This window comes from Setaria italica, chromosome IV, assembly GCF_000263155.2.
Source record: "Setaria italica strain Yugu1 chromosome IV, Setaria_italica_v2.0, whole genome shotgun sequence".
In the NCBI taxonomy this organism is placed as follows: domain Eukaryota; kingdom Viridiplantae; phylum Streptophyta; class Magnoliopsida; order Poales; family Poaceae; genus Setaria; species Setaria italica.
This window is the reverse complement of record NC_028453.1, coordinates 4775908-4790472: the sequence shown is the minus strand read 5'-3', so window position 1 is coordinate 4790472 and position 14565 is coordinate 4775908. Positions and strand designations below refer to the sequence as shown.

Here is a 14565-nt window from a genome sequence, read left to right as displayed (position 1 = left end):
AAGGTGAGAGCCTTTCAGTTCTTTCAGTAGCCTGTCAGCCTGTGTAGAACTTGCTATCTGTTTTCTCTGCTTATGAAAGGTGTTCAGTTGATCATACTGATGAGAACAGAGCAACTATGTAGTGTTAGCTCATATGCTCAGAGCAGTCTTGAATTTGCTGTGAGGGATAGATGCTACAAATAGTCACAATATAGAAACTGTTAACTCGTTAGTTCAAAAAATGGTTCCACTACTTTGATGAACTGTCCAGAAATGCCATGTTTTTTATTCAATGCCTTCTTTTGGACTGCTTCCACGATTGCATCACCAATACTTGCCGCCTAGCGCCTAACTGTTTTACTTGTTCCTTTGCAAATCCAGCTGCTGAGGAACTACTGTACCCAGATGTTGATGCACAGGAAGGAATACAAGAGCGTAGATAGCCAAACGGGCGGCCCGGCCCGACCTGGCACGGGCACGAATAGGCCCGGCCTGTTTAGGCCCGCCTAACTGTCGTGCCGAGCCGGGCCAGCCCGCGTGCTGAATAAGCGGCCTAGGCCCGGTCTGCTACCTTCTTACGCAGGCCATGCCGGCCCGCTGGCCCGGCGGACCTTAACAGCCGCACCGTGCCCGTGCCAGCCCGTGACACGTTTTAATAAAAACCTCTCACCAGAATCAAATTTATCACACTAAGACATTTTCACAGTTTCAAAGCCAAATTCAAAACTTAGTTTCAACATATTCACAGATTCACATGTTCAACTAATTCACAAAGATTCACAAAGATTCACACAAATTCACAATCACAATAACACAAACAAATTTGAATATTATTTTGAGCTGTTTGTATTGCTGCCTCATTAAAAACCTTTGTAGGTAAAAACTCACACCTCGTGAGAAAATCCTACAAAGGAAAAAAGAGTACAGCCAGCTCATCGAAGTTCATTGTTCAGATACACAATCATACAAGTTCACAACTCAACTGACAACTCACAACTCACAAGTCACAAGACCTACACAAGCACAACAGCATGAGGCTTCTGAGTTCTAACTTGCTCCTGAACACTGACAGAGCACCAACAGGGCAGCAGGCATCTAGCTTCTGCAAAAAATGATAGGAGGATTAGAGATCTTCAAGTAACAACTAACAAGTATGTTGCAGAAGAAGTAAATGAGATTAGAAATCGTACTCATCAAGATACAAATCCTCAAATGACTCTTCAAATTCGGTATCGTCAACGGTATGCTGCAGTCTTGCATCTCCTTGCTCCCAATCCTTGATGAAAGCCAAGATCTCCACCATCTCAGGGGTCAGACGACGTCGTCGCTCCTCAATGATCCTGCTGGTGGTACTAAATGCAGATTCTGAAGATATAGTAGAGACAGGCACAGTCATAACATCCCTAGCTAAGATAGATAGAACAGGATATGATAACTTATGCTCATGCCACCAGGTCAATATGTTGAAGTCATCATCATATTGATTGATAGTGTCACTGTCTAGGTAAGCAGACAGTTCAGAAGCAGCAGCAAGAGAGGCACCTGTTTGAGCAGCTTGCAACAAAGCACTAGCAGATTGTCTCCTAGACAGGGAGGAGGAAACAAAAGTAGAACCCAGGCCAGCACCAAGGCTAGCAGCAGAATAAGTAGATGAAGCAGCCTGGGAACCAAAGATCTTACCCCAAGCAGTCTTCTTCTTACCTGCAGGGCCTGGCTGAGTGGCCCTATGCATCCTCACAGAACCATACTTAGCTTCATATTTGCCAAAGATTGTAGACAATTCAGCTCTTACATCAGTTAAGTAACTAGAATAATCCTTACCAGTTAGCTGAGACATCAGCTGAAGCACATTGCTAAAACTAGTAATCTTAGCTCGAGGATCCAATATAAAAGCAAAGGCATAAAGCATAGGTATATCAGACCAATAATCTAAGAACTTAGACCTCATGGGTGCAACAACATGTTTCAGATCAGCATCATTAGCATAGAAATTAAGGTGCCCAGCTATCTCAAGAATATGATGCAAGATTAATGGAGCAGTAGGATAGTAAACACCAGATAGAATAACAGCAGAATCATAGAATTGTTCAAGAAATATCAGAATCTTTTCAGCGATATACCAGTGTAATTCTGTCAGAATTGTTTGACCTTCAACCAAACCATATTGAGTGGTTATGAACTAATGGAATGTGGTCTTATGGGGCAATAGATGCTTCAACATGAGATAAGTTGAATTCCATCTAACATCCATGTCCAAAGCAAAATTACGAGGACGGACACCAACAGCAATGCAATATGACTTGTATGCCGCAATATGTTGGTTAGAACAATTCAGGAATGAAATTGCAGTTCTAAATGAACTAAGCATAGGCTTGAAAACATCAAGACCAGCCTTAATAATAAGATTAATGATGTGACAAGCACAACGCTGATGAAAAAAAAGTTTACCCATGTAACCAGTCAGTGAAGGATGAAGCTTACGAATGGCGGCAGTGTTTGCCGATGCATTATCCAGTGTGATAGAAAATATCTTATCATTTAAACCATAATCAGTAGCAACAGCTGTAATGCGCTCAGCAATATTATCAGCATTATGAGAAACATCAATTAAACGAAGGCCTAAGATCCTCTTCTCTAGTTGCCAATCAGCATTCACATAATGAGCAACGACACTAAGGTAATCTTCCTTAGCATTACTAGACCATATGTCAGATGTAAGAGCAACAGAGGAAACAGATTGCAAAGAAGCCACGAGTTTAGTACGACGCTCATCAAAATACTTAACAAAATCTCTGGTGGTGGTTTGCCTAGACACACAACTGAATCTAGGATTATGAGCAATATTAATATACTCCTCAAATGCATCAGACTCACCAAAGCATAAAGGAAGGTCTCGTCAGCAATCAATCTGCACAACTGGATACGAGCAACATCAGGATTGTACTCCCACATATGGAGAGAGCCATTAGGATTGTACTTTAGTTGGGACTGAGCCATACGTGAAGCACCTAGCAAGACTGGACACTTTGGAAGGTGCCTATGCAAGTGTCTAGTACCACTAGCAGACTTACCAGAATAAACTTTCTTGCAATATAGGCACTTAGCACCAGTTCTTACCCTCTTGTTATACCTTACCTCGTGCAGTGGCTCAAAGTCATCCCACACCTTAGAGGTGCAAGAACGAGTCCTCTTGCTGCCCATACTCTCCGAGCCCGGACCAGCACCAGAGCCAGCAGCAGCAGGTGGTGGAGAATCTCCACGACCTGGCTGAGCATCGGGGACAGCACCACCGAGTAGCGCCCGCCGATCCGCCTCCAAATCAGAATCATCATCTCCGGTCTCCCCCATCAGCCGGAACTCATCATTGAGGCAGGTTGGATAGTCGTCGTCCATCCTCGAGCACACCCGGAACACACCCTCGAGCCCTCCACCATTGACGTCGTCGCCTCGGCGGCTCCGTTCCTCAATGACGCGTGCCCCTGTAGGAGACCTACAAGAGAAGAAAAGTGAGGGAGGCGGATCTGCGAGGGGTCGAAGAAGAAGAGGAACGAGAAGAGGTTGTTTACCTGCGCAGCTGGAGCCCGGAGCCAGAGAAGACGAACCGCAACGGTGGGGAACCAGGGAGTGAGGCGGATCTATGAGGCGGAGGGCCGGAGGGGCTAAGGGAGAAGCGGGGTTACGGGGAGGGAGGCGGATGGGTGACCGGTGAGCCGGCGGCGGGCGAGGACGCCGGATCTGAGAGGGGACTAGGGGAGGAGCAGTTACAGGGGTAGGGAAGCGGAGCCGCGGAGGGGCCACCAGCAAGCCGGCGGCGGGCGAGGACGCCGGATCTGAGAGTGGGGGAGCAGTTACGAGGGGAGGGAGGCAGAACGGCCACCGGCAAGCTAGCGGCGGGCGAGGATGCCAGATCTGAAAGTGGAGGAGCAGTTACGGGGGGAGGGAGGCGGAGGGGCCACCGGCAAGCTGGCGGTGGGCGAGGACGCCGGATCTGAGAGTGGAGAAGCAGTTACGGGGGAGGGAGGCGGAGGGGCCACCGGTGAGCCGGCGGTGGGCAAGGACGGCGGAGGATCTAGGGGAGGAGGCGAGGAGCCGGGAGGGAGCGGGGGGAGTGCTGGAGAGGGCGACTGGGCGAGGGCGAGAGGCGGCTCAATGCGGGAGCAGGAGGGGTAGGGTTTCGGCCGGGGGCAGGTTGGCGCCGGTGTTATATACGGCCGTTGGCTGGGCCGAGGCAGGCCTAAACAGGCCGTGCCGGCCGTTGCTGGCCCACGGGCCAAATGGGCCAGGCCGTGCCGGGCTAGCCCACGTGCTGAGGCAGCGGCCAAGGCCCGGCCTGCAAGGCCGCCGTGCCGGGCCGTGCCTGTACCAAGCCAAAATGTCGTGCCGTGGGCCGGCCCACGGGCCGCGGGCCAAATGGAAATCTATATACAAGAGCAAGACTTCTGACAACAGCATCACAGTTCATCCCTTCTGAATCAGAAGTTCCGCTCCTTCAGATACAACGACATGAGAATGGACTGTACTTCTTTTTGCTGATAGCTTCAGAAATGTCAGCAAGTCCTTCTGTTTTCGATAGTATTCGGGTTGATGTATTCTTCTGACCGGAAGCGTTCCGAATAGGAATTTCAAGTTTCAGACCCTGAAAACTACTGAAAGCGTCATGTGTGATAGAATAACTCATGTGTGTGTTGGGTATGCGTTTTATCTATCTATATGTACTTTATCTACTTAGATACCTTTTTAATGCTTTTCAGATGCTTTACCTACCTTCTAAGCCACCTACTATGGTTGGCCTATATGTACCCTTAAGGATCCCTTTGTGGGGTGGGGAATGAGAAAAAGATCATTTTGAGCTAACAATTGCTACCAGAGCCTTCTTTCTCCCCACCTCTCTCTCTCCCGTGCTCCCACCTCTCTCCCGAAACCCCACCCAGCGGCATGGGCCCACCCCACCGGCACACCCTCCCCAGTTCGCAGACACCCTACCCTACCTTCCCCACGTCTGGATCCGGTGGCGCGGCCCCTCTCCCGTGCAGATCGAGCAGCGGCACGCGCAGATTGAGGAGGGGCGCAGATTGATTTAGTGGGGTGGAGGCGACTCAATTCGGAGGAGGAGGCGGCGGCCTCGATTCGGCGGCAGTGGAGGTAGTGCGAATCAGGCAGACCAGCACGGGCCGCGGTAGCGGTGTGCGAAGGTGCTGCAGGGGGTGGCGCGCGGTGGCCAGGCGAAGGTGCTGGTCTCGAGCGCGCACAGAAGCGCGCGTGTGGGTGGCAGTGACTGGCATCAGGTGGCCGGAGCAAGCAGTGAGGTTCCCTTCTCTGACCTTTTTTCCTCGAGTGACAAGAGGGTTCCAGGCGGGCGATAGGAGGTGCTGGTCCGGCGGCTGATGATGAGGGGCACGCGGCCGGCGCGGTGCCAGTGCGCCTGGCACGCTCCCTGACCCACTCGCGAGCCTCACGGGCCTCCTCCTTCCACCACTCGGCCACGACCAGTGGGCGGTGCCGCAGGGTGGTGGCCAAGACGGAGGCGGCGGCGGAGGAGCGACGGCGGGAGGAGGCCGCGGCAGCGGTAGCACAGTTGCGCGACGCTGAGGCGCGAGAGGCGGCTGCAGCTCGGGCAGCACGCGCGGTGGCTGTGGAAGCCGCGGTGGTGCGTGCAGCCAAGGCAGCCTACCTAGCCATGAAGAAGGCACAGGCGGCAACGGCAGCCGCCACCCAGCGGCCTCTCGAGGCCGACCGGCTGCACGAGGAGGCAGAGGTGATGCACGAGATGGTGCGTGGTGACAAGATGCAGCTGAGGCGCGTGGCGTAGGGCGCCGGTGCCGAGGTGCATGGCGACCATCCCGAGTCGGAGGACGAGGACCGGCAGCGGAACTTGGGGGTGCACTGGTGGGTCCAGGACCTGTGTCAAGGCGCAGATGGCGGGCGTTCTCGGAGCAGGAGGAGCTCCATCCACAACTCTGGGCTCGACTCCAACTACGACTCCAACCTCAACTCCGGGCACCGACCCCCGAGGGTCGTGAAGGCCATCATCCAAGAGTCCGTCGGCAGCACGTAGTGGCCGATGTTGACGAATACCAACTACATGGAGTGGTCCTCGGTGATGAAGGTGAAACTTTAGGTGCGGGAGATGTGGGATGCGGTCCTGTACGGCGATGTTGACATCCATGAGGACCGGCGAGCACTCAAGGCGTTGCTCGCCGCGGTCCCGATGGAGATGGCGGCGAACCTCTTGAGCAAGAGGACTGCCAAGGCTGCTTGGGACGCTATCGCTGCGGCCCGAGTTGGCAGCGATCGCGCCCGCAAGTCCACTCTGCAGAAGCTTTGGCAGTAGTGGGATCTTCTGGCTTTCAAGCTGGGCGAGGACGTCAATGACTTTGCCCTCCGGCTCTCCAGCTTGATGTAGCGACTGGAGCGGTACGATGACGACAAGATCAATGAGGAGAAAGCTGTAGCGAAGTTCCTACGCGTAGTCTCGAAGAAGTACTCACAGCTCGCTATCTCCATCGAGATGCTGCTTGACCTCTCGATTGTGTCGATCGAGGAGCTGACAGGGTGACTCAAGGCATTCGATGACTGCGACGAGCCTTCTTCTGGTGGGAGATCATCTTCGGTGGTCAGCTCCAACTCACCGAGGAGAGGTGGCTCATCTACTAGAAGGAGTGGAAGGAGGGGGAGCCTTCTTCCTCGACAGGTGGCCGCAAGCGCGGCAAGCAGCACAAGGCGCCCAAGGCGCGAAGAGGCACCGAGGGTGGGGCGTGAGGAGGCACCCAGTGCGGTGCAGCCGACAAGCGCAAGACGGCACGAGGCGACAAGTGCCACAACTGTGGCAGGACTGGCCATTGAGCCTGGGAGTGTCGTCAGCCGAGGCATGGCTAGGCCTACATCGCGCAGGGTGTGGAGGAGGAGGAGCTGGCTCTGTTCCTAGCTCATAGGAGCATCAAGCTACTTCCACTGGCATCGCCCACGACGGCTCTCCTCCACCTCGACGAGCCGCGCGCACACGTCTTCCTCAGCGACGGTACCGGTGATGACAAGATCGATGGCTGGTTCCTCGACAATGGTGCCACGCACCACATGACCGGGCGCAGGGAGTACTTCTCCGACCTGAACGTCGACGTACGCGGCTCTGCCAAGTTTGGCGACTCTTCGGCCATGGACATCAAGGGCATCGGCTCTGTCGTTCTCGTCATCAAGACTGGAGAGCACTGACTCCTCACCGGAGTCTTCTACATCCCCGCACTGAGAAACTCTATCATTAGCCTTGGGCAGCTGGATGAGAGTGGCTCACGCGTGGAGATCGATGATGGAGTGCTCCAAATCTGGGATTGATGACAATGCCTACTCGCTAAGGTGGAGAGAGGGAGCAACCACCTCTACATCCTCTACGCGGAGGTGGCGCAACCCCTCTGCCTTGCTGCTCACCGCGATGACGAGGCTTGGTGGTGGCATGAGCGCTTTGGGCACCTCCACTTCAAGGCCCTGAAGCGGCTCGCCACTGAGGATATGATGCGGGGCATGCCGTGCGTCGACCACGTGGAGCAGCTCTGTGGCACCTACGTCATAATGAAGCAGAGGCGACGCCCCTTCCTTCGCCAAGCGAGCTTTCAGCCAAGATGCAGCTCGAGCTCGTGCATGGTGACCTCTGCGGGCCAGTGACACCAGCTACACCTGAAGGACGGTGCTACTTCCTACTGCTCGTCGATGATGTCTCCCGAAACATGTGGGTGGTCCTCCTCGACACCAAGGGAGTTGCTGCGGACGCCATCAAGCACATTCAAGCTGTTGCAGAGAATGAGTGTGGCCACAAGCTGCGCGTGCTACATACCGACAACAGCGGTGAGTTCATGGCGGCTGAGTTCGCGTTGTACTGTGCCGACGGGGGATCCAGCGCCACTACTCCACGCTGTACACCCCGCAGCAGAATAACGTCGTTGAGTGGCACAACTAGACGGTGGAGGCCATGGCTCAGGCCCTCCTCAAGCAGAGAGGGATGCCGGTCATCTTCTAGGGAGAGGCGGTGCTGACAGCCGTCTACATCCTCAACTGCTCGCCCACCAAAGCTCTCGATGACATGACACCATACAAGGCTTGGCATGGGTGCAAGCCGGCGGTCGCCCACCTCCGCATCTTTGGCTGCCTCATTGTAACAACTCTACCTAAATTAAGTGCTTTTAAGTATAAACTAGTGGTTAATCCCTAATTAAAGAGGTGAAATGACCATTATAACCCTAAGAAGCTCTTTTGGAGTTTGAAATAAAACTTGGAATTTTATATGCAAACTTAAATTTCTGCCCAAATAAGAGTTGTAAAAATTTAAAATTCAAACAACTTTTGTTAAATGCACTTTGACTAATTCGGAGTAGAAAGAAGTCAAAAACAGCATTTAAAACCGGAGTACTAAAGAACCCTAAAAACCTCTGAAGTCCTGGAATTCGAGTTTTCCTCCAACTTTGCAAGCTTTTATCTCACGAATTCCTATCTAAACTCAAGTCAGGCCCTTGATGAAAGTTGTAGTCCCTCGAGTGTGTTCCAACTTTGTTACACTGACCCAGGTCCAAATCGGGCTAGAACCTGTTCAAAACCTCGGTCAAAGTGAGGTAAAACAGTCAACTCACCCCTGATGCCTTAAAATCCTAAGTCTAGAAAACTGCGCAGAGTACACCTCTTGGCGAGGGCGTTCGTCCAATTTTCTGAACTAAGCTCAAGAAATACCCTAAATAAAAGTTGAAGTCCTCAGTTTGGAGAGCAACTCCTTCAATAACAGCTTGGTCTAATTCAACATGGAAGCTGCCCAAAAATTGACTCAAACATAGCTAAGTTCTTGAAATTCTACCTCTGGCAAATTTGGCAAAGTCTGGATTTCTAGACTTTTAGCAAACTCCAGCACGAGATTTCTCCAAATCCTTTCACTTTTTAAACCGACATCTTAAACCAAGTTTGAAGTGTGTCCAGAGTTGTGCAAGTTTGTTTAAAAGAGTTTTGGAAGTTGTGTTGTGAAATCTGGAGTAGGATCTCCCCAAAGTTGGTCGGGCTTGCTGCCCGAAGGGGGCCTCGACGCCCGCGTGCCAGGGCACGTTCGCCCGCGCGCCGCACGCCGCATGGCCGCTGGCCACCGGCAGCTCACTGGCGCCCTATCACCGGCGCGACCGCGACAGGGCGAGGGCCACGGCACCCAACCCGCGCCTGCGACAGGACGGGGCGAACGCCGGGCTGGCCAACCGCCGGCTGCGCGCGTGTCCTCTTCCTCCTGTCGCGGCTCTGCTCCGCCAACCGTGCTCCGCCCGTCCGCTGGAGAAGCCGCCACGCCAACACCGTCCCACACCTCCGCCCGCTCACCCAACCCCCACGGTAGCCCTTCGCCTCGCCCGCCCGACAGACCGGAAGCCCCAGACGCGCGTCGCCCAAGGCCAATCGCCGCCGGAGACCACCCGGAGCTCCGCCTCCTCTGCCCAATGGCGCCGCTGGCCAATGACCGCCTTGCCCGTGCACCCACCGCTCCCGGCCTTATCCCTCCCCCACCGGAGCCCCACCTCGACCCTCCGCTCCGCCACGGCCCTATAAAAAGGTCCCCTCACCGGCAACGCCACCCCTTTGCCACCGCCCGCACACGCGCCACCGCTTCCTCCTCTGCGCCGCCGCTAAGCTCCCGTGGAGCTCACCCCTCTGCGCCACCCCGCACTCCGGCGACTTCGCCGCCCACTTCGCCACCCCTCCGCGCATGTCCCCGAGCAGTCAGTGGCCTCCCTGACGCTGCCGGTGCGCCGGAACACCGCCTGCACCGCCGCCAGCCAAGCTCCGCCGCCGCCACCACGTTCCGATCCCCGCCGGCTATCTCTGTCGCCCCAACCCCACCAAACCGAGCACAGGTGAGCCCCCACACCCTCCCGGCCACTTGTTGCCCTATCCTCGCCGGCGAACCGCCGGGAATTTTCCCGCCGCCGCTGCGCGCGCCCTGGGGACTACATTGCATCGTCCCTATTATTTCCAGGGGCCTGGGCGCAAAAACTCAGGGCCCCTGCATAGTTTAACCTTAAACCTAGGGGCTAGCTTGCAAGTCTGCCACGGCTTTTCTTTTAATAATAGCCAGAAAAATGTTTGAACTTTGGAAATGCCCAGTAAATCGTAGAAAAATTACAAAAATGCCAAACCACTTTTGTTGGAATCCTTGTTCTGTCTAGTTCCTAGGAAAAATAAGTTGGCTCATGTTACTATGGTAAATAATATCCTATACTTTTAATCATGGTTTAAGCCTTTTAAATCCTAATAAATAGAAGAAAAGTGGGAAAATTATGCAACCACCTCTATGATGCTTGTTTCTATGTGTAGAAGCTCAAAAAAATGGTTAGGGCTATGGTCTAACACTATAAGTCACCATTTTGGCTTTAATTTGGTAATCTAAGTATAAATCTCCCTTTTTACATAAGAATTGTTCCAGAGCTCAGAAAAATGTGAAACTAGTTGGGTTAATTTCGTTTTACTGAGAAGTTTGCAGGAAAAATGTATTGTTGTGCAAATCAGAAAGAAAAGCACCTTCCTTATTAAGCATGTGTAATTACAAAGGAAATAGAATAAATAGTTAACCTTCTCCAAAAATTGTGAAAAATTCACCAAAGCTCCTGTAACCTACCCTTAATACGCTGGTTAAGTTTCACCCCCTGTTGCACAGTAACTTTAAAGATAGAAAAAGCTAAGTTCATTTTACCTTTAATAATAAAATGCAGATAACTTCTTTTTAAGTCATCCGTTGGCCCCAAACTTTTACAGTGACCTAGTGATGGCTTAAGTGAGATGCTGAAATTTTATCAATGCCTTTAAAGTACTGTTTGAATATGACGTCATTTTGGGTAATTAATCAACCTAGAGGAATAAAAGGAAAGCACAACTCTAATATGATAAATAAGTGGAAATTGAAAGAGGTACATAAAAACATTCAGAAATAAGTAATTATGCTAATTGCACCCAAACCACCTAAACACGACCCTTCACTCTCTCTATGCAACCCTAAAATGCGAGAAACTATATATGTACACAATCGCCATTCAACACGAACTCAAGTTCAAAGCTACCACTTCCGTTGAAGCAAAAGAAAGTAAACCCCGCCTTGCTATGGCTGTTGTGACTCTTGTTTTCAGCCTTGCCTTGTGTCGTTGAACAAACGCACGAGTCCAACTAAATGTTTGCATGTGCATGTCGTATAGAAGCAAATCTCACCGACGGAACCTACGAGCTCCACCTGGCACCGGAAGAAGACCCCGCTGCAGAGCTTCACCCCTTGGAAGGCGAGCCCGAACCGGAGCAAGACCCTGAGGACCCGCTAACTTTTCCTGAAGGCAAGCCCCGGAGCATAAATTCCTATCTTGATTGCTTGCAATATTATGGATTACTTGATTGCGCATTTACGTTTCTAGGAGTTGTAATGAAACCTTAGATGCATAAACTTAGTACCTTGTTTGAATACCAGTTGCTAAGGTCGAGTAGTTGCAATGCTTAATAGGTTCCGGTAAAAGTCGAGTGATTTCCTGTCACTCGCGAGTTATAGGAGTTGAATGTTTTATTTATGTTGCAACTATAAGGATGACGGACGGGGTCGGGCTTATGTTCGATACTTGGTGGTTTTCCCCGTCTGTCTAAATGAAATTGATCTAAGGTCAAAACATGTCGGCGTTCGTGATCAAGTGTTTGAAAGTACTAATCTCATACCTAGTATGGGATGGGGAAGCCTAGTACCTGATTGAACTGGGGCGTGGCATACCCTCCGGCTGTCCTTGGAACGTCGTTCCCATGGTGCATCATGTAGGTACAAGTACGGTCATAGTATGGCAGAGGCCGGGATTATGGAGCATTGCATGCCAAAGGCAGTTGGCCCTAACACGTGCCTAAGGGATCGATGGGGACGGCTGACAAATGAAACGACCCTTCGTGGTGCGCGGATGTTGTGAGATTAGGTTCGCCATGCATGGTTAATAAATTCAAATCGATTTGTCTGCCTCTCACAGTTTGGGACTACTTGATCGCTATTCTGCACTGAGTAACAATGAAACATGATTCCGAGATTAAGTTGATGATTGTCATAAATTGCTTGGAAACTATGCTTGCTTAGAATAGTTGCTAATCTAGACTGGATAAAGAACGTAGAACATGAGCTAAAATATTGAAAGTAAGGACCAACTATAGATGCTTTTGGCAAAGCAAACCCAAGGCCAGAAAGCCTTTCATGTCTAAGTTGTGGTGAAAATAGCTATCACCGGACGGGTCAGTCTTGCTGAGTATTACTTGCTCAGCCTTGTTGTGGCTTAATCTTTTCAGGTGATGTCAATAGTTTGGTTGCAAAAACCACTTGGCCTACCCAGCTCCCTCCGGGCTGGACAGTCGAGTGGGATCCCTCCTCGGACGGCGAGGGAAGGGATTTTTGATGTCATCATCGGCTCTGTCGTGATGTCATGTATCGACGTTTAGCTTCTGCTTGTGTTATTTGACTTTTCGAACCTTGCAACTTGTTTGAATTTCAGAACTCTGATGTAATAATTCATGCGACTAAGTTATGTGATGGAATGTTGTAACCTCTGTGCTACTCACCTTCGCGTGAGCGATGCTTCTCGATCTTGTTCATGTGGTTAATCGGATGAAATCCGACGGTCGACCAGGTTGACTTGCTTAAAGTGCATAATCGCGTGTTAGGTGACTTCAATCATTTTAGTCAGGTTAATTTGGGCGGTTCCGCCACAGCTGGCATCAGAGCTCGAAGCACGGTACGGAGAACAGCAAACCTTAAAACACTTTTTCTAACTAAAATTTGCAAGAAATGAGTTGAGAAATTCATAAATTCGTTAAGGATGAGTTTAGTACGAGGAGCCCTAGGGGAATTTTGGGTCTTTTTAAGGTGGCTAATAGTTATTAGTTATCTTCTAACTTCCAGCACTTGTTGCCACGTCTATCATACGTGTGCCGAGATCCGCATCGCGAGTATGTGAAGGGTGATAGGAATTCGATTCCAACGAGCCTATCATCACGGTTGTTTCGCCCACGTCTATTATATGTGCGCAGGTTCCGTATGTTAATGCATGCGAAGGATGGTATGGTTTGATTCCAATGAGCCTATCGTCACGGTTGTTCGCCCACATTTATTATACCTGTGCATAATTCCGCATCACGAGAATGCGAAGGGTTATAGGATTCTATTCAAAGGAACCTATTTCCACGATTGTTGCGCTGTCCATGCAGCGTTAAACGCATGGGTGCCATTTCTATAGTAAATGGTAATGATTGTGGACACTTTCGTGAGTGCTGGCATGGAAGGTTCAAGCTGTGATGTGCTTTTCTGCAGGTACACTAACAACGTTGCGTACAAAATGATGCTGAGCAACTCGACTAGTTATTATAGTGAGAGTCGTATTGTTGTTGTTGGGATACGAGGTAGGCTACACTAGCGCAAATCAAAAATTTCTACCGCGTAAACCAGGAAAACTGCCGTATAAGGATCATGGGATTACCACTCGACGCAATGATGCGGAAGATGTAGATTCGCGTCGATGCAGCGAAGTCGATCAGCGTAGTCGTGCGTAGTCGATCACGTCGATGTCCAGCAGCTCCTCAGCAGCTCGTCCACGTGAAGCAAGATCACCCTCATGCCGCGGCTCGTCGTGGCTCATCAGCGGCTCGTCGTGGCTTGTCGGCGGCTCGTCGTAGCTCGTCGGTCGCTCGTCCAAGTGCTGCAGGCGCAACACCTCCAAGGTATCCACACGTGCAGGGAAAGCGTCGCAAGTCGGACTGCTAGGTCCACGAGTTGCAACAGGCAAGGGTGTGGGAGGCGCGGCAGATGTGTTTCACCAAAAGGTGTAAACCCTAGGGCGCCCCCACCCCTCTATTTATAGAGGTTCCTAACGGGCCTCTAGGTCCGAGGCCCATTAGTACTTCCAAACCTAATCCAACTCGGATCACATCCGAATTGGGCTTCTAGCCCCTTAAGTGTGTGACCCTATGGGTTCGGATACGTATAGACATGGCCCGAGTACTCCTACTCAGCCCAATAGTCGGTAGTGGCCTCTAGCAAGACGTGCCAACTCCTATACACACACGAAGATCATATCAGATGAACCATCACAACATTATGTACATGCTATTCCCTTTGCCTCACGATATTTGGTCTGGCTCCAAGCCGACCGCTCTTTCTCAATCCTGTGATTCGGAATCCCTTTGTAGGTTAACTCTTAACCGTACGTAGCATGGCCATGCATTTTCGGATCCGATCACTCGAGGGGCCCAGAGATATCACTCTCAATCAGAGAGGGGCAAATCCCATCTTGATTGACCATGTCCCATAGCATGCTTCTTGACAAACCCGAAAGCTACCTTTTTAACTACCCTATCACGGTGTAGCGTTTGATAGCCCCTAAGTAAGTCGATCCACATCTTGAGTAAATGCGACAATCTCAGGTCTAAGGACAAAGCGTACATGTTGTGTAAAGAGAGAACTACTTCTCGTGTTGGGTCAGTCCTAGCACATGTCTCCACATGTGCCCACATTATTAGTTTAACATCTTCATATCCATGACTTGTGAAACATAGTCATCAACTAATACATGTGCT

At 51.1% G+C, this 14565-nt stretch overlaps 1 protein-coding gene across 1 annotated transcript; it reads left to right on the top strand.

Moving 5' to 3' along the window:
* The first annotated feature begins 3879 nt into the window (after positions 1-3879).
* LOC101775274 (glycine, alanine and asparagine-rich protein-like) lies at positions 3880-5788 on the top strand. The gene is made up of 2 exons (XM_012845182.1): positions 3880-4145; positions 5332-5788. The coding sequence occupies exons 1-2, from the start codon at positions 3880-3882 to the stop codon at positions 5786-5788; spliced, it is 723 nt and encodes a 240-aa protein (XP_012700636.1).
* The last annotated feature ends 8777 nt before the right edge of the window (positions 5789-14565 follow it).

Bases quoted from the DNA above. Each gene is read 5' to 3' on its own strand.
- LOC101775274 (XM_012845182.1), top strand. From the start codon at position 3,880: ATGCCAGATCTGAAAGTGGAGGAGCAGTTACGGGGGGAGGGAGGCGGA. The intron at 4,146-5,331 runs GTAGGGTTTCGG...AGAGGGTTCCAG, and splicing joins TCAATGCGGGAGCAGGAGGG to GCGGGCGATAGGAGGTGCTG.